Below are 21,464 nucleotides of genomic sequence, written 5' to 3'. Positions count from 1 at the left end.
CCCCACAGCATGATGATGCCACTGTGCTCCATGGTGGATATGGTGCGGACATAGTTTTTTCTTTAACAAAGGTGGATGTGTAATCAGGAATGCACCGAACTCGGTGCTGTGATTTCCCTAACTTTGGATGACTAGTGATTGGCTGATGCAAAACCGATGTTACCTGCTTTTGCAAAGGTCTGAAAATCAACCATTCCTTTTGCTCTGCCGTGACTGAGACTCGCCCACCAGGTCACATCTGAATGTTCCCAATTAGCCTCACTGTTGCTATACTTCGAGAATTTGTCGCTATATTTAGACGCACCTCTAGCATCTCCCCCCCTCCCAAAAAAAAAAAGCAACTTGTGTCAAATTTAGCGACTTTATTCTGACTTATTGGAGACTTTGGCGACATATGAAAGTAGTGAAAAATAAAAACCAAAGGAACCGATTTTTTTTTTGTGTAGTTAATTTAGTAATTTGAACAGCAATGCTCAATTATATTTGAGAGCCCGTGCAGTTAGAACAAGTTTGCGTGTTCAGAGTTGTTCATTTAAATAAGACTGGAGTATTGAAGGTGTATTGTGAGTTTACAAGACCTGACAATGTAAGTTATATAAAAAAAACAATTATTGGTCAAAATCGGAGTCGGTCCTCCTCTGTCTTTCTTCACCCAGTGAACAGGCAGAACACCGTTAATAGGTTTTGCACTTGAATGGTTCTCACAGCTGCATTTATCGGAAAAATAAACCGAAATGAACGTGGTCAAAACTGTCAGCTAATTTTTTTTATAACTTAAAACAACAGCACTATGGAAAATATATTACCGGACACAAAGAATATTTGACAGCATGGAATAAAAATGTCACAACTTTGATTTTATTTTTTTTTTTATTTATTAAAGTTGCTCACAATTTGCATTTACACTAAAAGTGTCAAATTCTGCTTTTGAAAATTATATAGATTTGTGATTGTTTATTAATCGTTTCTGTGGAATCCCTGCTAAGGCCATTTCAAAAAACAATTAATTGCATCATAAATTAAAATGAAATTGACAATTTCCATGATTAGTAATATTTTTTGAAGGGCAATTTTATTCATAGAGAAATTATAATCCATTTTATTTATGGTTTCGGGTGTGTGTGGCTTTTATTTCTGTTGTATTTACTGTTTTTGATTGTTGCATTTAATTTTGGATATTTAAAATATCTTCTAGTTCCAGTCAGGGTTGAAAGTAAGGGGGTACGGCAGGGTACTGCGTAGCCCTAAAAGATTTAGCGGGGGTACGCAGCACCTGCAAGAGAGGGGAGCGACTGTCTGCTGTAAAAAATCAATGGGTTCACTGTGCAGCCACGACTGCGCCCACTAATCAGCCGTGACTGATTCGTTTTTCAAGAACAATCTAAAACACGACTTAATCAGTTAATAAATAACTTTTTTCCCATTACATATTGTTTCTGAACTGAGCAGCGGTGCAACATGTCGATCGCGGAAGGTTTTGAGTCGATCTCGGATTTAGGTGACAAACTGAACGCAGCCGGACGCTGAGAGCAGCACGTCCTCCTCTGACTCCTTATCAAAACGTTCAGAACTTTATTAAAGAACAACAAAAAAATCAACAAAACGTGTTCAAATTAATGATTCAACAACAATAATAATCTCAGTAATTATTGTTTCAACAAGATGTTGCGCAATACTGTGGGTTTCGCTTCCATTATCAAAATAACGAGCAGAGCAGGAGTTTAAAATTAACTAATCAACCACCGATGTGTTCAGGGAGGCTTAAATATCCCAACTTCAGAAGACAGAGTTCGGTGGTTCCTCCTGTCAGGGTGAAGAGGCGCCATGTTGGGAAGAGAAGTGGAAGCTGCAGGATCTTCAGAACAAACAGGTCATGATGCTGGGCTACTGATTGTCCATCTGTCTGGACACAGGATCAATAGAACCAGTTTAAAAGCTAAAATTAATAGTTATATGCCAGACATGGAAATCTGGAACTGGGATGCACTCCATGAGATGATGTTCAGGATTTAGGTCTCATGGCATCTCAAGGTGTCAACATTACAGCCACTGGGCTTAAGGAAATACAGCTTTATTTTGTAGCAATTCAAGAGCTACCCAGCTTATATATATATATATATATATATATATATATATAGTACCCCCAAGAATTTAAAACTACTTTCACCCCTGGTTCCAGTGTTAAGTGTTCTTAACAAAATTAAAGTTTATTAGTCTTTGAGAGGGCATACTTGCATTATTATACCATTATCAATATATTACCTAAAAATAGTCTCAAAACAATATTATTGTGTATCACAATAATTTGAGACTATTTGTCATAAAGTATTTAATTTTATATGTTCAATTAAAAAAAGAAACTCCCATAATTCACTTCTCCACCTCCTTAAGTTTCCTCTCTACGCAGACTTTTTTGAGTATCAACGTGGCAACAAGCGAGAAGGTGGCGACCAGAGTGAGGACGGTCCTCATGGCTCTGAACCAGGCGGGGTAGCCCGGCAGCAGGGTCAGGTCATAATGCAGCGACAGGCCCAGTCCCATTATAACCACCAAGGTTCCCTCTGTAACATTGTCCCTGCAGAGCAGCGCCAGCCAAGCCAGGAGCGACGGCACCACGCTGTTCCCCAGGTTCATCCAGTCTGGCTTGGCAGGGCTGCCGGCGGGGATGGCAAAGCCCCATCGGGCCCCTCCGAGGAACGACACTATGGAGGCTCCGTACACCATCTGAGTGTAGGCTACTTCCGGGTAGAAGGACTGAGTGGCAGCCATGAACAGCGGGGCGGAGAGAAACGGGATGAGGCCTGAGAATCCTAGGTACAGAGCCGGTTTGGGTGCCTGAGCGAGGGCCCTCATGCCTTTCGCCGAGGCGTCTCTTGAATCCCCGTGACACAGACGAGAGGTCACCCAGCTCGCGGGCCTGACGCTCCGACATCTGCTGCCGGATGTAAATAAAGCGGTGGATGGGGAAGGAACCAGCAGCGGGGTTCCTGTTGTGTAGCTAGGTAACCTGGATTTCAGCTGGATGCATCTCCGCACTGGAAGCTAAGTGGTGGGGCACAGAAAAAACATCAACTCCACTCCTGTTTCACAAGTTACCACATATTGTGATATGTGTCCCTAAGACCAACACGCCCATATTTATAGCACCTTCCAAAAGAAGTCAGATTTCACTTCACTTTCCCTCAGTGTGTTATAAGCCTGACCAGGCTACATGTTTTTTTTTTATTATTATTATTTTAAATAGGGTTTTTTTATACACCAATAACAGTATAGAGGGATTAAGGTAGGTTTCTATTTGATGCACTGAACTGGGTGCAAGGGAGTGCATCGTCCCTCCACCAGTCCAATAGCCTCGCGCACTTTTATTTCCAAGTTGTGAAATCTCAGGCTCAGGCACGTCGAAATTTTTGTAACCGTTAACATTTTTAAAAATACAAAATCACGGTGGACTGTGAGCACCCCTACCACCAGGCTTAGCAGGTTGTATAGGGGAAAACCTGGACTTGTTGAACTTTTCACATTAAATCTGCTAGCTTTCAGTGGAACAACACTAAACATGCAGAAGGAGCTACTATAGGAAGGTTTATTTCAAAACGTATTCATGGAATATTCTCAGGAAACAGTCAGACCTCTTTGCTCTTCAAATCTGGCTTTGTTTGAGGTATTCTTTAATAGAAATATCCCTTGCTGGAAGTGGTAGGGACATATCTGAAAATTTTACAGGATAGGATTCTATAGATGCTGGAACTGAATACAAATTATCCTGCACTATTGTGGTTTCCTTCTATTATTTTCCACTTTCCACTTGAGAATTAGGCACCACTGCTCTATCAAATTAAATCCTAATAAAATACACAGACAAAATATGTTAAAGTCCACTGCTATTTTTAGAAGGCACTGCATGTAAACATAAGCAAGCTTCATAATCTTACCCCAAATATCATCTTCCTTCCGGATGAAAACCGCAGCATTTCGACCTACAAATTATAAGAAAATTTGTAACAAAAACAGCACATCTAGATTATCTAGATTATTAGCCAACATAAATCTGTTGTTTTGCTCACCTAGCATCCAACCTCTGATGCAATACAACGCTATTCAAGTGCAATAACTTTCAGGATAAAGCATGGGCGTCACAATTACCTAATTGTAACTCTGTGTGTTCGCTAGCCTACCGGTTTACCCTGGCCAATTGAACGACTGTAAAAAAAAATCGACTTAAAAGGGCCAAAGTTAACGTGAACTAGCTAAACCAGAGGTCATTTTCTCCCAGCCACCCCGTCGGTACTCGATTAAAAGCCTTTCTTAATTCTGACATCGATTTGTCTGACTGTAGACTGGCTCGTTGAGCTGCATTCAAAGCTGCACATTTCCACTGTCCCTATCATCAGCGCTTTGCTTTTTGAATGCTTTTGGGAACACTAGTATAATTTTGCCGGCACAGTTATGCGTTTATTCCATTATATAAGTACGAATGCATTTTTAAAAGTAGCGTCACTCAGAAAGTTCCGTTGACGAGCTGTTTAAAACTTCCGCCCGTTGCATACTGACGAGAGTTCTTGAACGCAACACATTTGAGGCTGTTCGAATCCCTTCAGTGCCAGCGCCAGTCGTAAGCGCACCTAAAACCCAAACAAACGTAGACAGCCCGATTTTCGAAGAAGTTTGCAAATACAGAAAGAAGTTGTGTCTGTTGTGTTCACAGAGTTCCTGTGTATGGGAATCCCTCTCAACTTGAGACTACATTGCTCCTAAGAAGGTAGGCGCTATCGTCATAAAACACTGCAAGTTAGCTCGCTAGCACTTAGCAAGCTGATAAATGTGTGGTGCTGCTGCTAAGGTAGCCATTTTGAAACTGTGTTGTTCCAACCAAGCCAGGTCTGTTTACCTCTTTTGTAAGCCCGTGACAGTTGCTCAAATTGGTGGTTTTATGCATTATTGCAATAGTAAGTACATTTTAAGTCGACTTAGCCAGCTAACCCCACGTACTCCTGCTAAATACTTCATTGTTTTCACGGGTGACTAAACAGGCTAGTTAATGCCAGCTCTTTGCTAACAATTGCTATGCTAACGTGAACCTTAGTTTTGTAGACAGTTTGCTAGCTGCGGAGGTGGGACATAAATGACGGCGCTATATTCCGGTGGTCATCATCAACTAGTTAATAAACGCTGTGGAATATTTACCTCTCTGAAATATGCCATAGCACTTTAAATCATTTAATTTAGCCAGTTAGCTCGGTGAAACGTGCGCGTTAACTGTTGAATTGGGTTGCTGCTGCAGCTCCGAGGGCACATTGGGTTTGTTTACGACGAGGTGCTGTTGGCTCAACTATTTTTCTAACTGTGAAATTGACGCACGTGCATTTTGACCGATAATAAAGTGAATGTATGAGTTGCAAAGTGCTGTCCGCCTGTCCGCGGCCAACTCATTGATGATGATCTCTTACGTAATGGCTTAGTGGGGATACGTTAGCCAGTCCAGGCTCTCCCTGCGCGTGAAGCTCACCGTGGACATGGCTTCACGAAAATTCAATGAAAGAGACCTTCGATTTGGAGACGAATTCGACTTTAAGCAGTCGGGTTTCTTCTAAATGAAAACTTCACAGATGATAGCAGAAGTCTTTGAACGTCTGTTTCCTTGAGCATGTCTTAAATTAGAGTCTTTTGGTAAATGTCTCACATTTAGGCTGTTTGTAGCAGCTCTAGGGACTTAAAAGGAATCTAAATGCTCGATTAAAACCTGAATTTTCTATTTAAAGAGCTGCAATATATTCTCAGTTCCACATTTTATTTTATAGTAGTAGCTGCTTGCTTGCTAATGGTTATCACAGATGTAATTTTATGCTACTGGTGCTTCTTATTTGGCTTTTAGTAATTTATTCCAAAAGTTTCTTAGGTATTTTTGTTGAACAAGAATTTGGGTGACACATTTTGAATTGTTGATTTTTTAAATTTTTTTATTTATTGAATTTTTAAAAAAAATTGTAAACACAGGACTCAAAATTATTCATACTCACTAATATGATATGACACCAATCTGATATGTATTTGGGGACCGTTGGCTTTTTAAAAAATATTGTACATTACTCTTTAAGTTTGAAAGTCTCACCTTGACTTTTTGTTGGCTGTTTCTCACTGTGGCCAAGTATGTACCATACATTTTGTCTGGTTTTGTCCACATGCTAAAGTTTCAGTCAAACTTTTAAGGTGACTGAAAAGTTTGTGCTTGAAATCATTGAAAATACTTGGATTTCAATTAGGTGTTTTCACGGTTTGCAAAGGCCTTGATTTTTGTATAAAATCCTTGACAGTGGTTGATATTCAAACTGCAGAGTTTTGCAATAAAGTGCAATCTAGCGCTCTATTTAAAAGCCTAAATTTGGAAATAATCGTTTGCAGTTGAAACCAGATATTTTTTTTATACAACTAAAAAAACGCCAGTGTTGTGGTCAAGACCACCTAACCCGAGACCAAGACAAGACCAGAGCGTATCGAGACAGAGACAAGACCAAGACTTAGGGTCCGAGACGAAGTCGAGACCAAGACCGAGGGAAATCGAGACTGAGTCAAGACCAGCGCCCCGTGCTACAGGACACGATAAAATGGTGAAATATAATCAAAATTGCTTCTCAAATTGATTTGAAAGATCCATATTCCCATAGAAACACCTAGATATTAAATACTTAATAAATTTTACCAATATTAAAATGAAGGGCTTCCATCTTTGTGCTACAATCTGTGGTGGTCTCGTGCCATTCCTAAAAAGATAACGCCCTGGCAGTTTGCCCATATTGCTCATGTCAGAAACAATCACGGTCTGCACCATTAAACAGCATTTGAGGCAATGCCCTGATGGTAAATAACGCTCAACTATGAACACTGACCAAGGAGCAACAAAGAAGTAACCAAGCACAAGGCGCTCACCGTGACTGTTTTCACCCTCTCTCCCACTACATGAAGCCAGGTAGTCTGACACCATGGCAGACATTACAGCTGCCACTTTGAACGAAAACAATCATATGCTCTGCATGCTCTTTCGTTCTTGTTTTATTTATTTGTTAATTAAAAAAATATCAATGTACATGATTAAATAAAATAATGATAGCTACTGCAGTGTACGCAGAGTATTACAAGAACAAAGAACGGCTCTCAGTGACACTCCAGTCCTATTTTCTAAGTAAAGAGCCGTTCATAAAAATAGGACTGTTCCTGAATGTCACATCACCATATTGCAGACTTTTGGATACAGCGTTGTCCCAGATATGCGACAAGTCAGTCAACACCTCCGCACAATAATTAAGTGCAGTGAGTGACAACCTTTTTCATCACAAATGCTTATGTGTCTCTATACAGCTAGCTTTGCTAACATCACGTCAATGGAGCTTACCTTTACCTTTCTTTGAGCTTCTTTTCTAAGTGACGAAAAAAGTTAGACGACGTCCCCACCGTCTGTGAAAGCGAAGCGCTGCTGAGTTAGCTGTAGCTATCGGATTTCTTAAGATTTATGCAGCGCTATTTTATTACTGACGATTAGACATCTTCTGCCGCTCAGAGGAAACCACTGCACATGTCTTGGAGCGCCGCGTGCAAGTGAGAGGGGTTGCATCCACTGAAAACAACTATGTTAATAAATAAACTGGACAGTATGCTGTACGTTTAGTGATATTTTCACAGTTGCGGTCTTGACTGGTCTTGAAATAAAATGCCGAGTCCTTAGCGCCCGAGGCCGAGACAAGACCGAGACCAAATGCGGACGAGACTGAGACCATCAAAAAATGGTCTCAAGACCAAGACCGATCTCTAGTACTACAACACTGATTGTTTAATCTCTGTCTGAAGTTAAATCAGAATAAACTTTTCCTGTTATTTCAGCTAAAATTGCCAAAATTATTTGTTTGTCAAATGACAGAAAATGCAACTTTTTTTTTTTTACAAGGTCTTTTTTTGTGTATGTAAATTTAATTTGAGCAGGAAGGTCAATATCCTTAACACAATTTGTTTGGATTGTTCAATGTAATAAATATCCATTAGTCCTAATGGATCAGAAGACTTATTGATCTGTGTAAATGAAATTAAGGTTGGCTTATATTTTATACGTTAAGCAAAATTATTGAAATTGGTGTATTTTTAATTTTCTTTTGTTAAATTACTGTTTTGTTCTCAGCCCAGTCAGGTGTTCAGGTTGTGTGAGAGAAAAACATTTCAGAACATAAAACGTTGTCACATTTTAATTTACCTTGCCCATCCTGTAGAATATAGAATACTATCACAAAATATTATTAAAAACAGTGATAAATGTCTTTTTGTTTTAGTTCTGTTTTTGTCTCCAAAGTGTGATTTTGGAAAAGTTTTAAAACTTACCTTCAAAGTGCTTGACATTGCTCCAATTGTTCTGTGGGGAAATTTGAACAAATCCTGATTTAAAATGTCAAGATTCCCATCAGAAACTACGACAAACTCTGTAACTCCAAGAATAAATTTTTCCTCTCAAAACGTCACATTTTTCATGAAGTTCCATTTTTAATTTTCATCAGTTGCAGCCAAACTAAGAACGGCTGGACTTTTTGGAGTTTATTTCTAGCAGATAAAGATTTAGCGACATATGAAACTGAAAATGAATTGCCAGCCGGATTGTTGCATTTCTAACCTCTGCCGACGTAATAAATGATCCTGGGTTTGTTTTTATTTTTCAGATCCAGTCTGTTCCCGTGAGCAGTCGGCAAGAAGAAACTTTCCCCGAAGCATCTCAGGCGCTCAGAGCTCCGCCTTCCAAACATCAAACACATCGCCGCTTTCCCAGCATCCTCTTCCTCTAACAGAGAAAGCCAGCGATCAAGCCTCTGTCAGGCTTCGTTCTCGGACGAGTCCCAGTTCCCGCTCGGCGACTTTCATGAAGGCTTTCTGACTTTGCGTGTCTATGAAATCAGGCCGAAGTCCTGCGTGTCCTCCAGTCAGAACAGCACACCTAACCACACGGGCATCTTCCAGATGTGATTACATGAGCTCCAAAGCTAAATCCGGCGTTACGATGACTCGCTCGGCAACGTCTCAAATTCACTAACCCGAACAGAAAATCACAGAGATGTAACTTCGCGCCTATACATTTTTTTTTTACCTCCTCTCTTTGTCATGTGACTTTGAACGTCTGCTGAATCTTTTTCTTTCGAGCGACGACAGTCTTTTTTCCGCCAGTTTAATGAGGTGAACGGCGGCTTCCAGCGACCTCCATTGCCAATAAGACTGTCAGCGAATTGTCTTTTTTTTTTTTTTTTTTTTTTTCTCCGTTGCCTGCCGGCGTAGATTTTAAAAATGATTCGGTGAGAGGCTCGTCGACTGTAGCGAACCGGCACACGGTGTGGCAGGACATCACCGGCCTCTCTTCCCTCTGCCTGGAGCTAAAGCGGGACTGCTTCACGAGCGCCGTCCATGTTCGAGGACGCACAGTTTCCACAGTAGACTCTTTCCTTCCGCAGAAAATAAGACGGGACTAGCTTCTTTTTCTCCTTTTTCAACTTTTTTTGGGGGACAAATCACTTCTGGCGTCGTCTTTTTTTCTTTTTTTTTTTTTTTGCCAATCAATTTTAAGCCCAATCAAGTTTTGAGTTTCTGTTATTTCACGACAGTAGGAGCAAGTGCTTCCAAAACTGAAGAAGTCAGTTTGTCAGGTAAAAGAAAAGAAAGAAAAAAAACAAGTTACTGTGAGAACTTTCATCAAAAGAGCGCAGAAGACGTGATTTAATTCGCATTCGGAAAAAAAAAAAAATCTAGACTTTTTTTTCCCCCTTCCTGCTCTTCTGTTGCAAAGATCCAGTCACACCGCTTGGCTAGTTTTTTTTAATTTTTGTTCTTCTGGATCAGTGCTCCAGATCATTCCAGCAGAACCCCCTTTATTTTGACTCCTCTCCAGCTGTTTCATCCTGGACGAAGGGATCCACGTCTGGAGAAAGGGACTGCACTGTCCTGGTCGAGGTGGAGCGGGGGGTTTCTTTGTGCCGCTTCCCATCTGTCAGCGCACGCCGTCTGTGATCAGTGCCAACAGGCCTGAAGGAACCGAGCCCAGCCAGAGAGAGAGGGAGCGAGAGGAGGCAGAGGACTTCAGAGCAACAGACTCTGGGGTAATGTTCAGGTTTCACTCACTAGCTGCGTTTCCTTTGACCGTAGAATTGCACAAATTGGAATTGTGAAAGTAAATCAGATTAATTGAAACATGGCAAGTTTTTGTACTGGCATGAGGTGGTTTTCTGAAATTAGCGTATTTTGGAAAACAAACACTTTTTTGCATCTTCGGCAACCCAATGTTACTACTGACGGAAACGACAAAGAAGATGACAGGAAATGGATGGATGATGATGATGGCGCTGCGTGTTTTTTTTAATCACTTATTTCGTGAGCAAGCTCATTCACATGTGATTTTGATGTCGTTCTTAGGACACAGGTCCCATAGGTCAAAGTAACGTTGGTTTGCCCAAGGCAGCCATCTTGTTTCACTAGCTACTTTTACAGCTTCTGTTCATTCAGGTCAACTCTACGACGGAATATAAGGGGCAGGCTGAGATCTTGGTTTCCTGATTGCAAGATTACAGTCACAATATTACTGGAATGAAGTCATATTTTTATAAGACAAAGAAAGTTAATTACTCAGCCTTTTTTGTCATTAAAACGACTTTTTTTTCTCGTAATTTTAAGACGTTCTGGTAAAATTGCGCCTTTGTTCTGCTAATATTATGACTATATTGTCGTACATAAAGAAAAGTTCTCGTAACCTAGCCCTAATACAGCTCACACAGGATGATTGAAATAAGTGTTTTCTGTCATTTGTAGTTTCTTGGTTAGAAAGGAAATTGTATCTGGCACGAAAAAAATCTGATTACATTTTTATGTCGTATCGCCCGGCGCTAACCAGAAGTGATTCGGCAACTTTTATGTTTTCCTACTCTTCCATTTCCAATGAAAAATACTTATTTACTACATAGGAAAATGTCTTGCATAAGTATTTTTTTTGTAAAAGAATCATGGAGCAAAATTAAACCGTGTGTTTACAACCAAGCTGTCAGATTATCAACTTCACAGGCGCTGCTGCAGCACATCCCGCTTTGTTTCCTACTAAAAATAGCTTTTGGCTTCCCCTTTTTCTGACCTTTTTCTGCAGATCGCTTATTGATCCAAAACAAAATTACCATCGGAGGCGTTTTGAATAAAACATGAATCTTATCTTTTCCTGAATTTAATCCCCGGAAATTGTTTCTGTAGATCCTGGCCATGAGGTTTGATGCCTCCATCCACTGACCGGAAACACTGGACCTAAATGGCGCAGCATGACTTTGTCCCTGCCTGGCTTAACTTCTCCACACCCCAGCCTGCCAAGGTAGCGAAATATATGTGTGTGTGTGTGTGTGTGTGTTTGTGTTTGCGCGTGTGTGAGAAAAGACAAAGTGTTTTTTTGGGGGGGGTTTTTGCACACACTGCTCCAATATATCTTGGGATCTGAGTGTGTGTCTGCATTCAGAGATAAATTCCCCTCAAGGTTGATGACTGCAGTCAGTTTGTGGTGCAGCAGAGCCTCAACACGGTTTTTAGTGCCTTAATAAGGAAAACATGCATAATTGTCAAATGTTGTCCACTGAGTGAAGACCTCATCAGACCAAAGGCGAGCTTGATTTGCTACTTTTGACTCGGGAGCAGTTTCATAGATTTTTTTTTTTTTTGGCGTTTTGTGTGGCTCTTCAGACTCTCCATTGTGACTTTCAATAATTTTGGTCAAAATGTTATAAATCCCGTTGATATATTTGCTTATAACATGTATATAAAAGGCTAGTTAAACATATTTTTTTCTGTTTTCATGCAGAATTTCCACAACCAAATAGAACTGAAACGAATAACTGTGATTATTGGAATAATCGTCAACTCATTTGGTTATTGATTAGTCATTAACTGGAGTTTATAGAATCAAAACAGGCCATTTACTGAAAGAACAACACAGTCAAGAGCAGGAAATAAGACAAAACTGTAGAAATATATAAACATTTTGTATTTAAAATTAAAATTCTATATTAAAAAAATCTTATCTTATAATTTGCTTTCTACTGTCTGCAGTCTGCTCTGATTCTGGTCAGTGAAAATCATGTAACTGACCTTACTTTTGATTTAGTTTTTTAATCTGGTTTATGCAGCTCTCTGTTCCTCTTCAAGCCGCTCTCCTGTTGCTGCTGCTAATGCAGTTTATACAGCGATAACAATATAAATCAGTTTGATTTATGTAATGTTTCATCTTCTTTCATTGCATAGGCTTTTACTGAATTACTTATGATAATCAATAAAAAAGGATACAACATATGGAAGCTGTCAGTTCCCCTCCTAAACACTAGGCGTCCCCGTGATGTGACTAGTGCCTCTGCACTGCAGGAATCACAACAAAAACAAAGTTTTTCATAGACAACGGTATCTAAATTCTCGGTTATGTGTCTGAGGTTGCAAACAAAAACCTTAAATTATAGTTTTAATGACAGTATTTGAACATGATTTCATATTTCCTCAGGCTCATTACTCTGTTATCTCAGAGCCGTTGTTGGGAAAGGTTTAATTTTTGTGTTTGAATTGCCTTGATTAAGTGGTTCTGTGTCAAATAGAACAGAATGGCTTTACTGCACAGAATATGTGCGAAATAACATAACATGATCTGTTTTATTAAAGGATTTGTATTAAAAAGTGTTTCCCTTGCACTGTCTGTGTGCCTAGAGGTAGACAGTGGAAGAAAACCAGGCTTTAAACTTGACTGAGTGCAAAGATTTGTTTTGACATGCGTCAAACAGAAACTACAACAGGTTTGTTTTCTGTAGACTGTTGGTGCTTTCTTGCTCTGCATCTATGGTTGCCAAAAAAACAAACAAACCAAAAACAACAGTTTTAATTGTAACTGTTTGTCCTTGAGGTTGACCCTTTGGACTTTATTCACCTTTATGTTACAACCACAAACCTCAGTGGATGTTATGAAGTTTATTTACATCGCAAATAAACTTCAGCAAGAAAGCAGTTCAAAGTGCTTTACACCATGAAACAAATCAAAAAGTCACCGAGCAATAAACATTGCATTTTGTCAAAAATGATCAAGCAAATAAATATACATCAAATATATTGGTCAATGTTCCAATTATTATGAGTCAAAGGAAACTTTAAACATATGAGTTTTTAGCCTTGATTTAAAAAAACAAAACAAAAAAAAGTCAGTGTTTCGGACGTTTTTCAGTTTTCTAGAGGTTTGTTCCAGACTTGCGGAGCGTCAAAACTGTACGCTGCTTCTACATGGTTGGTTCCAGGGATGAACGCATATTCTCGTGGTACAACAGTTCAGTCAAAGCCCAGGCAGAAATCCAATTGGGAATTTGTAGCAAGAAAATAACCATGTAGAAAACTTGCAGCAAAACTGGTTCCACTAAATCTGAAATCTAATACATGCCACACGTCTCAGAGTTTTAAGAAGTTGATTTTACAGCCTGTGTATAATTCTCTCCCACTTTACTATCACTCACTCCTTTGTGTTGGGCAATCAGACGCAGGCCTAATAAAACACGCCGAGGTTTACGGTTGTAATTTTTACAACATGTGAAGAAGTTCAGAGGATGAGAACGGTCGTGTGAAGCGCCGTAACTTAAAGCTGCAGAACCAGTTCTTCGGCTGCTGTTTGGTGTGATCATACTTCCTTAAGCTGTAATATTAGAAACAGCTGCTCTTTGTTACCGACTGTTTGGCACTTTATTTGACCTCTGGGTCGACTTCTTCCATCCGTTTGTGTTCACATAACAAGTTGAAACTCTAGTTTACTCCCCAGAAGATGGTTTTATGTTGTGGAAGTGATCAGACGGGCGTGTGCTGAAGAACGTAATCTGAATTGACCTTCGGACTTCACAGAATGACGGGTCGATGGTTCGGCTACATCAGAGTAGTTGCGGTCCTGGCTTTCGGTGTGTGGTGACTTTTAGTCGTTTAATTTCCTGCTCTACTTTAGAGTCCCCTAGTTACTCTTTAACTTGGTAAGTTGTTTTGAAAGAAAAGCAATTACACAGTCAGCAAAAATAAAAAAAATTTTACCAAGTATTTTTGATCTAGTGCAAATATCTTAGTACCGTTGAAATAAAACAAAAATGACTTAAAAGAAGCTGTTTTAGCAAGATGGAGGAACTTGTTTTAACTAAATAAGTTCTTAATATTGATTGAAAATGTATTGGTTCTACTGGCAGATAATTTTACTTGTAACTTAGGAAAAAATGTCTTATTATTGAAATAATGTCCAAGTGGAAATAGTACTTTAAAAAAAATCAATATTAAGGAATTATTGACTTAAAACAAGCTCCTACATCTTGGTGATAAGTTACTTGCGAGTTAGTTTTGTCTCATTTCAAATGTTGTAAGATTTTCTGTTTTTTTGCTGAGATGGATCATAAACATTTACATATCATCAGAACCTCCGAAAGATTATTCAGAGGTTCACCTTCTCTGTTCTACCGTTTTTTTACTGTATCCTGGAGAAAATGTCGTTGGATCGTGTTTCCTGCTTGACTCACGCTGCCTTTCTGTCGTCCTTCAGTCCCCTGCTGCCAACCTTGACAAGCAAGGTGAGCCTCACCACCACAGAGACGCCAGACCTGCTGTGAGCCGCCGCCGCCACAACTCCTCTGATGGATTCTTCAACAACGGCTCCCTGCGCGCTCCAGCAGGTAACCCCGTCACTGACCTTATTTCAGACTTGCATCTAGGGGTGGGCGATATGGACTTAGGTTTATCACGGTACTTTGCGGTGCTGTTGTGATAACGATAAAAGTGACGAGAAGAACTATTTACTTCTTTTTTAGGTAGCTGTGTGACTGTGACTGCGTGTCACAGCAATTATAGCCCCACAAACAAATATTGCTTTTGAAAAGCATTCGCATTTTCAATGTAATTACGTTTAATCCATGGCACATAAAAAGCAGGTAGGCACTGCACACGTCGCATGTGGGTGCTGCGCTAAAGCGGGCGCCAAAACAATGGCCGAAAAGTTATTTCTAGTGGGCGTTTTCTGTATGCAACAGCTGGTTGCGGCCGAGCATTTAATCATATTTTCAAATTTATTGATACTCTCATCGAACAAACGGTGGAGAACAAAGTGCACCAATACGGACCATTTTGGAGGTTTTCAAACGGCATTAATTGGAATTTATCGCAGCGACAATCATAAGAAATTTATTATAATAGATGATAAACGATACTATAAATGTCCACCCCTGCTTTCTTGTGTTAGTAGAGAGCAGTCCTTTAATCAACACTTCTAAACCCACTTTAGAGGAATCCCAGCTGTGGGTGTCTTTGGAGTATCTCTATAGCAACCAATTTTTCTCTGGAGACTAAAACTTTTGCCCATTCGTCTTGGGGAAAAGTACCTCAATTTCAGTCAAAATCTAAGATTACTTTATTGATCAATGCAAGGAAAAAATAATTTGTCCAAACAGCAGAGAAATAATAAAAATATTGAGTTAAAGCAAATGGTAGAAAGCATCAAACCGGATGAAGAGGATCAATTTGAAAGTTTTGCTCCATATCCTCAAATGAGCTTGGGTCTGTAATTTGACTAGGCCTTTCTAACCCATAACTTGTGGACTTTTTGAAAATAAATGTAGAGGTATCAAAATAAAGGCTAAATGGAAACGGGTTAGGGTAATCCTAACCTCATTTTCTTCTTCTCGTTTTTGTAAAATCTTGAATCCGTTGCCTTCTACCTCACTTCTATGTCCAACTTTGTGTTGGTTTATTATTCTGCATGAACTTTGTACAATATAAAAAAAAGTTGGATTCAGCTATATGTTATAAACTACAGCTGGTGGAGGTTTAAACCAGGACAGTTTATTATAATGTGTTTTTGTTTATGAAATGTATTTTCAGGTGATGGCTGGCAGCAGCCCTCGCTGCTCCTGAGGCATGACTCTGTGGACTCCGGCGTGGCCAAGGGTGGGCACGGCGGACTGGCGGGGGGCTCCTGTTGGAAAGAAGCGCCCAACTGGCACGGAGCCCCGCGTGGCGGCGCCCAGGACGGCCACCACCACCAGGGGCGCCACCCCAAGCGGGGCGGAGGCGACAGGGACAGGCAGGGGGGGCACCGGCAGCGCAACGGCAACTTCCATCCCCGCAAGGGAACCTCGTACCAGGACAAGTTCCCCAACGAGGAACGCAAAGATGGCAAGGATGACAAGCTGAACTTTGTAGAAGAGGACTTTGTGAGTTCTGGATGCCAATTTACTGGAAGCTAACTTCAATTCTTTTTTTAGCGGATCTAAAATGTGTTTTTTGTTTTGCAGCCCTCCCTCAACCCTGAAACAACTGGAAAGTCTGGCACTCAGATGCGAACAGTTGCTCCCCATGCCGGGGTGTGGGGTACGAGAGCATCTAGTCGAGACGAACTTGCAACGATCGAACGTTTCTGCTGGTAACACGAATTCTCCTACGTCTGTTCCAGAAAACCCTCCCGTCAGCAAACACATGGTGTCCAAAATGCTGGTCATCAAGAAGGTTTCCAAGGAGGACGCCGGCACGGCGTTCTCTGCAGGGTTCGCCACTGCTGGCACCTTGCCCACCAACGGCAGCAAAGCTCCCCTCACGGGTTCCAGCGTCTATAAGAACCTGGTCCCCAAGCCTGCTGTGGCCCCCACCAAGGTAGGGCAGAGGGGCCCCAGAAGAGGCCGACATTCTACTTAGCTACTGATAGTTTTACATGCTGTTTTCTCTCAGGATTAGTTACTATTTACTTACAAAGTTAAGCCTCTACCTTCAGGGAAAACGGGTTTTAGGTTTTAGCACATTTGGGCCACAGGGGGCAGCAGAGATTCATCAAAACATCTCAATAGAGGCCTTTTTCTGAACAGTCTCTGTGTGTTGGAATGAAAATGGAGGAGTTAATGAAGCTCTTTTATGTCTGGATCAAGATGCGTCATAATCCTTGTTATCAGTTGTTGAGCCAGTTGAGGTTGTAATGATCAGTTTCCGGAACTTATCGCAAATAATAATCTTTACAAAACGTATATGGTGAGGCCTAAAGCTGACGGAAATATTTGATGTGGAGAAAATGGGGGGAAAAATAATAAAGCGACTTGTGGTCTTCTCCAGAGCACCCAGTGGAAAGCCGGCGGTAGAGAGATTACCAAGTCTGGCCTTCACATGCCAGGCCGGGATTCAGTCTTCACCAGCCCCGTCTCTGCAGCCAAACCCAGCACCCCAGTCAGCGCACCGCAGCACAACACCCAGAAAGAGGTTAGAATTGAGCCGCCTGACGCCCGACGCTTCTGAAACACAAAGCTGAGAACCGGCACACTGCGAAATGAACCGTCAGAAACGATGAGTGGCGGACATTTGTGTCATTTTGGAAAAAGACGCTAAACTTTTCCTGTTGCCCCCTGCAGCACCCTTCCAGCACGACTCCCCCCATAGACATCGCTCCCTCCAGGCTGAAGCTGATGCGCCGCGGTCCGGACCGGAAAAGCGAGTTCCTGCGAACTCTGAAGGACGAGGGCACCGGAGAGCTGACGACCAGCAGCAGCCCGGGAACGTCAGGAGAGGTGAGGCGGCCAGCTCAAACCTGAGGGGTTAAGAACTGTCGCTCTTTTCCTTCCATTTTAAAATTATGCCGGATTTTGTGGTGATAAAAAAGTTTAAGGGATATGAATGAAAATAAGAGGCAGTATTGTGTAAACTCTGGTTTAAACAAATTTTGCTGAGCAGTTGTCTCAAACATGATAATGCAAATGATATCCTGCCAACAATAAATACACTTTACGTCCAAAAGAACACTAAACACTGGAACTGGTAAACAAAACAACCAAAAACAAAAAATAAAATGGACTCTGTCTCTGTTAACAAAAAATGAACTTGAATAAAAACTAAACAACATGAAACCAAAGTAGATATAAAAACTACTTTCAACCAAAAGAGTGCAGATTATTAAGTCTATACTATATTGCCCTTCAATAATCATTACATTTAGATAGAGATGATCATATCTGACAGCCTGATGCAGCGGTTCACTCCTTCCTTACACTAAGGAAGGAAGTGAACGGTCAGTGGAGTTGAGCCTTTTTCATCAATAGAAACGGGCAGGAAGAAACGATAAAGCCTCTAAATTAAAATGAGGTCGCTAATTTAAATTTATCATGCGATTAATTGATATATTGTTTATTGCGACAGACCTAGTTTGCAACAATTCTTTTATTTTTTATTTTTGCTCTTAATTTATCACACTGTATGTATTATGTTCTTGCTAACATGTTGTTTTATGCGTTTGTTTGTTTTGCTCTCCTCCCCAGGGCGAGAGCAGCACCCCGGAGCCCAAAGCGTACAGCGAGGAGGTGTGCCACGAGAACGGCCTGTCCTACTCCCTCAGCGACTCGGACACTGAACACCTGTCCAGCTCCCTGGAGGCAGAGCACAGGTGAGGAAAGCCGGCCAGCTGGTTCTGAGTCGCACAAATTCTGGGCGCAACCAGCTAACATTGGGGATTGGTGCAGGTTGCTGAAGGCCATGGGCTGGCAGGAGTACCCAGAAAACGACGACAACTTCCTCCCTCTGACAGAAGATGAGCTGAGAGAGTTCCAAACTAAAACAGAACAGGTGAGGGGAAAAAGGAAATGCGATCAGATATTGTTCTGCTTTCCTCGTTCAGGGTTTGTACCGGGGCAGGAAATCCTTCAAAATAATTGAAATTCAATTGGGGGTTTTCAAGGTTTGGAAAGTGCTTGATTTCTGTATGAAGTCCTTGAAAGTGCTTGACATTCAAACTGTACAGTTTGGTAATAAAGTGGAATTTAATGTTGGATTAATACGGGAGCCAAGAGTGGACATTTTACATGCATGCTTTTTCCCTGATAGATTTCTTGAGATAATTGAATTTTCTGATGGAAGAGTAACTAGTATTAGTCATACTAAGAAAAAATATGACAATAAAATTGAGATTTAAGTCCTATTACAAAAATAAACTCAAAATAATACAAAAATAGTTGTATTACAAAAACAGTCATAATATTACGGAATGAAGTTGTAGCTTTGAGAATAAAGTTCAGCTATAACGAGAATAAAATTGTAATATTGACTTTTTATTTTCATAATGTCATGACTTTATTCTTGTAATATGATTCTGTTTTGCTAATTTTATTTTAAAAATATATGTATGTGTCAGTGACGTGCGGTGAGGTTCATAGCTGGTGAGGCACCGACTTAATTACAATCGGATTTACAAATCTAGACCCCTGCATGTTTTTGTTTACATAAGGAAATTTTGCGCATGCATACAATGCTGGAGGGTAAAACGACTATTCTTTAACATGTGATGCGCCGCCGCAGAATAATTCCGTTATCTCAATCAAACTTAGACATGTAGATATTAATTTCGTGCTGTGCTTAACAGCAAAGGGAGAAACCGTTAAAGTACAACTCAAAACCACGTCTTTCTCGCTCTCTGTATCAGCGCAGCTACTGTATGGCTAGATCGCTGTAACTGTCTCTTATTCTGCAGTTGTGGAGTCACAATGTCTGGGTTCATGAGCGCCCCCTGCCAGGAGGCACGAGAACTGCCTGCCTCACCTCGAATCTGTTCTCTGCCGTGTATGATCGCTCCTCAGCACACAAAACACGTTACACACACAGTTGGTCACAATAAAAACACAGTACATTAAATACATAAGCTAAATTATGGAAAATCAGTTCATGACCGCACGTCACTGGTATATATATATATAACGTATACATTTTCTTAACGTGGCCCTAATACTCCATTGTGTATGTAGTGAACTGAAGCTGTTTTTTTTTTTTAGTTCATTTTCATTTACTACACTTGGTTACAAAAAATATATTTTCTGGAAGTTTTCAGGGTTTTTTTCCAACTGAATTAGGATAATTTTGCACCACTGAATCCAAAAATCACATCCATTTTTCTCAACCAGGTCAGGTTTTTATTCTGATTTGATTTAGAGAAATCCGACCTTCTGACTAAATCGATGACATTTTAGTGACATCATCGGTTCATTTCCGTTAACATTTCTCATCCGAAAAAGTTTTGGGAGAAAAAAAATAGTTTACTAAGAGAGTGTATTAACGAAATGTTACAAACTAGGATTTCTATAAATTGAATCATAAACACTGATGAGGGTAAATTGAACATTACGTCTCCATCTCGCTGATCCCAGATTCTCAGGAAACCGATCCAGATGTGAGAACAAGTCATGCATTTTTATGCTCATGTTGCTTCATAGGTCAGAAAGTTGACCTGATTGACCAAAACCAAATTGATTCACCTCATCAAAATGACCCTAAAACGGTTGAAAAACCCCAGACAACATTTTTTTTGGCCGTTGACCTGTGTTATCTACAAAGTGTGGTGCTGGAAAAGTATGAAAACTTTACTTAAAAATGCTTACGCTTTTTGGGGGGCGGGGGTTGTTCTTTCTACCAGCTGAAGAAGAACGGCATGCAGAGAAACGGGGTTCTCCCCAGGACGCGGGGCGTGACCCTCCACTTCACCCCCTGGAGGAGTGTGGCGGAGGCGCACGTGGAGGAGGGCTCCGAGTCCGACACCAGTAGCAGCAGCCAGACCTCGGACGACGACGGCGACTGCACCAGATCCTAACACGGCTTTACGGAACAAAACATCCAACAAAAACAGCCAACACCACATCCCAGCAAGCAACCCCCTCTTCCTGTCTCATCTTTTCTTTTTAGAGCACCATTTTGAAATTTCTCAATTTTTATTTTGTTTTGTTTTTTTCATCATTCTTGCACAAGGGAAAAACCAATCATATCCCAGTGAAGGGGGAGATTCCTGCTCTGCCAGACGTCGTTTTCCCTGCGTTTCCTCCTTCACTGCAGTCCTTTGACCTCTGACCCTCCTCCTCCCTCTCCTCACCCTCTTCCTTTTTCTTCCTCGCTTTGTTGAACTGAAGTGTTCATCAACAAAAGAAGGGCAATGAATGCACACTTGATTCTGCTTTAAACAGACTAACTCATTTCATTGATGATGCTGATGACACATTAATAATGATATTAATAAAAATTGGTTCCTGACAAGCTGATATGTTTCACTATGAATTTTGACTACTGTGGTGTTTCATCTCCAAGCCTCTTTACTTTGTCTAGGCCAGTTGTAAAAGGAAAAAAAAAAAAAAGAAACGCTGCCTTTTTTTTTTTTTGTTGTGAGACTACAGGGTTGTTTTTAGCTCAACTTTGCAGAATGAAATGTTTTCGCTTTCTTTAATGCCTTTCTACGAAATAAAAGTGCTCCAAGAAGACACTAGAGCTAATGTTTTCTATAGGTTGGAAACTTTAGGAAATGTACTGAAATATACAAAAACAAGTGAGATATTTGTTTTTCTCTATCATTTTAAGGTTGACTGTCATTTAAAATAGATTAGGATTTGTTGCTGGAGTTGTTTATGTTTTTCCAGCTAACTGTTTTC

At 40.6% G+C, this 21,464-nt stretch overlaps 2 protein-coding genes across 4 annotated transcripts; one reads left to right on the top strand and one right to left on the bottom strand.

Annotated features, from left to right (window-relative positions):
• Window positions 1-836: 836 nt before the first annotated feature.
• On the bottom strand, window positions 837-4,568 carry LOC103479003 (transmembrane protein 69). 2 transcript variants are annotated; one of them, XM_008433195.3, is made up of 3 exons: window positions 4,065-4,568; window positions 3,933-3,977; window positions 837-3,042 (listed from the first exon to the last, which is right to left on the bottom strand). In XM_008433195.3, exons 2-3 carry the CDS (start codon window positions 3,969-3,971, stop codon window positions 2,371-2,373), a joined length of 711 nt encoding a protein of 236 aa, XP_008431417.1. In that variant the 5' UTR covers window positions 3,972-3,977; window positions 4,065-4,568; the 3' UTR covers window positions 837-2,370. The 2 variants fall into 2 exon arrangements, with proteins under 2 accessions (XP_008431417.1, XP_081454483.1); XM_081598357.1 differs by having other exon boundaries at window positions 4,144-4,568.
• A 35-nt stretch (window positions 4,569-4,603) lies between these two features.
• On the top strand, window positions 4,604-21,096 carry gpbp1l1 (GC-rich promoter binding protein 1-like 1). Of its 2 annotated transcripts, XM_008433192.3 has the most exons (13): window positions 4,604-4,759; window positions 8,694-9,665; window positions 9,908-10,115; window positions 11,251-11,365; window positions 14,582-14,711; window positions 15,913-16,244; window positions 16,326-16,401; window positions 16,484-16,680; window positions 17,131-17,274; window positions 17,424-17,579; window positions 18,324-18,448; window positions 18,525-18,627; window positions 20,465-21,096. In XM_008433192.3, the coding sequence occupies exons 4-13, from the start codon at window positions 11,306-11,308 to the stop codon at window positions 20,636-20,638; spliced, it is 1,497 nt and encodes a 498-aa protein (XP_008431414.1). In that variant the 5' UTR covers window positions 4,604-4,759; window positions 8,694-9,665; window positions 9,908-10,115; window positions 11,251-11,305; the 3' UTR covers window positions 20,639-21,096. The 2 variants fall into 2 exon arrangements, with proteins under 2 accessions (XP_008431414.1, XP_008431415.1); XM_008433193.3 differs by lacking the exon at window positions 4,604-4,759 and adding an exon at window positions 4,853-4,946 and having other exon boundaries at window positions 8,694-10,115.
• Window positions 21,097-21,464: the final 368 nt, after the last annotated feature.

Source organism: Poecilia reticulata, chromosome 17, assembly GCF_904066995.2.
Source record: "Poecilia reticulata chromosome 17, P_reticulata-male-v2, whole genome shotgun sequence".
NCBI lineage: Eukaryota > Metazoa > Chordata > Actinopteri > Cyprinodontiformes > Poeciliidae > Poecilia > Poecilia reticulata.
Note: the sequence above shows the minus strand (reverse complement) of the source record. Positions and strands in the feature narration are given on the sequence as shown.

Excerpts from the sequence above, each read along its gene's own strand:
- LOC103479003 (XM_008433195.3), bottom strand. The coding sequence starts at position 3,971 with ATGCTGCGGTTTTCATCCGGAAGGAAGATGATATTTGGG. Across the intron at positions 3,043-3,932 it reads GAAGGAAGATGATATTTGGG|CTTCCAGTGCGGAGATGCAT; the intron begins GTAAGATTATGA and ends CCCACCACTTAG.
- gpbp1l1 (XM_008433192.3), top strand. The coding sequence starts at position 11,306 with ATGGCGCAGCATGACTTTGTCCCTGCCTGGCTTAACTTCTCCACACCC. Across the intron at positions 14,712-15,912 it reads CTCCCTGCGCGCTCCAGCAG|GTGATGGCTGGCAGCAGCCC; the intron begins GTAACCCCGTCA and ends ATGTATTTTCAG. Across the intron at positions 18,449-18,524 it reads TCCCTGGAGGCAGAGCACAG|GTTGCTGAAGGCCATGGGCT; the intron begins GTGAGGAAAGCC and ends GGATTGGTGCAG.